Source organism: Berghia stephanieae, chromosome 8 (genome assembly GCF_034508935.2).
Source record: "Berghia stephanieae isolate SIO BIC M18660-M18661 chromosome 8, UCSD_Bste_1.3, whole genome shotgun sequence".
Classification (NCBI taxonomy): domain Eukaryota; kingdom Metazoa; phylum Mollusca; class Gastropoda; order Nudibranchia; family Aeolidiidae; genus Berghia; species Berghia stephanieae.
The window spans coordinates 23,991,100-23,994,130 of NC_088367.1; the positions used below are offsets into that span (position 1 = coordinate 23,991,100).

Sequence of the window (3,031 nt, forward strand, 5' to 3'; positions counted from 1 at the left end):
AGAAGAAGAAGAAGAAGAAGAAGAAGAAGAAGAAGAGAAGAAGAAGAAGAAGAAGAAGAAGAAGAAGAAGAAGAAGAAGAAGAGAAGAAAGAAGAAGAAGAGAAGAAGAAGAAGAAGAAGAAGAAGAAGAAAGAAGAAGAAAAGAAGAAGAAGAAGAAGAAGAAGAGAAGAAGAAGAAGAAGAGAGAAGAGAAGAGAAGGAGAAGAGGGAGGAGGAGGAGGAGGAGGAGGAGGAGGAGGAAAGAACTATCGACAAGAGGTAATGATTTCTAATAATATTTTTTTTTCACTTTTTACAAAAGGCAACACCTGGTGAGGTCATCTGGTGCCTTCGTATCTCAATCCTCGTTTTCGGCGCCCTGTCAGCCATCGTAGCGACAACAGTCAAGTCCATATACGGTCTCTTCGTTCTGTGTGGTGATCTCATGTACGTCATCTTGCTTCCCCAACTTACAGCTGTCCTGTGGATGAAATCTTCTAACGGTTATGGCTGTGTCTCCGGTCTCTTTACGGCATTCTTCCTTCGCATTCTCTGCGGAGAACCAATCCTAGGATTGCCCGCTGTCTTGAAACTGCCACTCTATGATGAAAAGACGGGCATGCAGCAATTCCCGTATCGATCCCTTGTTATGTTGGTTGGAGCATTGACGCTAATTTTTGTTTCCCGTGTTACAAATTATCTATTTATAAATGAAGTCATTCAAAAGAAGTATGATTTACTGATGATTTATAGACAAAGAAATATACATGCACGTGATAGAATCCACAGGATCGAATCATCAAACAGAATTGACTTGAATTCGGCAGATTTCAACCCTGGCGATGTATCGAAATCGATGATTAAAGATGAAACTGGTAGCCAAATGCTTTAACGTCTTTCTTTTACGTGATCATGAAGTGTCATTTTATAACACACACACACACACACACACATACACGCACACACACACACACACACACATCTTTCTTTACGTTTAAATTGATTTGGACATAGGGAGACTCGCTTACTATTACGAAATATTTGTAGAATTACGAAATATTGACTCACAACATCAGAGCGTCATGATCATTTTAAAGTCATTATAACTCATTGAAAATGAAAATTAATGCCAACAACAAAATTATAAGGCTTGTGATGGTAAGTTGTTGATTTTTAAAGTTAACCATACCGACTGCACTTTCTGTATTTCTGTAAAAAAAAAAAAAGTTTTATATTATTAAAGATTTTTCTGTAATTCTGTGGATAATTGATATTTTCATCATCATCATCATCATCATCATCATCATCATCATCATCATCATCATCATCATCATCATCATCATCATCATCATCATCATCATTATCATCATCATCATCTTCATCATCATCATCATCATCGTCAGCATCATCATTAACCTCAGCATATTATTGATAAATATGACATAATGATGATAATGATGATGGTGATGATGATGATAATAATAATAATAATAATAATAATAATAATAATAATAATAATAATAATAATAATAATAATAATAATAATAATAATAATAATAATAACGGGGTACAATTATGTTAGTGGAATGGGGAAAGATGAGTAAGTAAATAAAAGCATAAGAATCCACACATATAAATACATTATAATATTATTATTATATTACTATTGTGCATAAGAGATAGCACATTTGTAAAATGTAATTCATGTAAATGTAATCCATTCACTTGAAAGGCATATACATTTACAATTATATAATATACAATCAAACCTGTCTATAACGACCACCCAAGATCAACGGTCAATGTGGTCGTTATAGACAGGTGGTCGTTATATACAGGATTAATGACGGGAAAAGGAATGGGGGGGGGGGGGGGGGCATGTACACTATCTTATTCTCATGGTATTCAAATCATTGGAACCTATCACAAGTCATGATTTATATTATTCTTCGATTAGCAAGTTGCTGAACACTTCTAACAGAATGATACGTTTCTTAACTGTGTGAATCTAAGCCGTTTTAAAATTTAAAGTTCTTACTTAACATGTGTCCTGAATTTAAACGTAATTATTATTATGTATCTATGTATCCTTGCATAACGCTCATGTCACTTTTTTAAAAACTTTTAATACATGTACGAGTTGAATTTTAACTTTATCTTTCAATTTTTTATTGAGCATGGTTACAGTTTTTTAGGACAAGTAATTTGAATATTTTTTGCATATTTTACTCTTTTTTGTATGCATATTCATCTTATATTGATGCATATTTTTCATTTTTTTTTTACCGCGGGGCACTAATGAGTATGCTCAACTATTGTAAACTATTATATACATAATATATTATAGGCTTTTAACTGTTGAACATCTGACTCGTGCTATAACTATAATAATATGGTCATGTCAATAATGTAGACATCCTTTGATGATTTAAGCCTACCCATTGATGTCTGCGACACCATCAAATACCAAAGATGGAAACTTTTCGGACTTATTCTTAGGCGAGACGAGTCAATCCCTGCACAAACGGCCATGGAGGAATACCTGTCACAGAATGGCAAAAAGTACGCTGGCAGAACACCCACCTCACTCCCAACATCACTAAACCAAGATCTTCAACAGTACTACAAACAACACCTAGACTCATCACAACACGACCAAACAGCCAGCACCCAGCAAAATCAAGAACCAAGTCTTCCAAGACACCTCCATACCAACAAAGACCTCTCTCAACTAAAACTACTGGCACAGGACAGAGAGAAATGGAGAACCATCTCTATGGAAATCGTTAGATCCACTTGAACAAAAACAGTTCACGGCAAGCGCCATTAGGACTGCGACGCCTTATTATTATTATTATTGATGTCTGCAGTCGCATTTTCGCTTTCTACGATCACTCATGAATAAACTCCATCAGGAAACGATTTCATTGGTCCATTCATCGCCATGTTTCAAACTTTTGTTCTCGTGAGTTCTTGAGGTTTTTGACCGAAGAGCGATTGGCTATTTTTAGAATCTTGACCCTTCAACGATTGCTCCCTCTGACGGCTCACG

At 35.4% G+C, this 3,031-nt stretch overlaps 1 protein-coding gene across 1 annotated transcript in view; it reads left to right on the top strand.

The window, feature by feature from the left end:
• LOC144978405 (high-affinity choline transporter 1-like) overlaps positions 1-1,096 on the top strand; it is a 25,909-nt gene extending 24,813 nt beyond the window's left edge. Inside the window, exon 8 of the mRNA XM_078924400.1 lies at positions 302-1,096. Within this exon, the coding sequence (XP_078780526.1) occupies positions 302-871 (570 nt within the window). The 3' untranslated portion in view covers positions 872-1,096. The remainder of the gene's footprint in view (positions 1-301) is intronic.
• Positions 1,097-3,031: the final 1,935 nt, after the last annotated feature.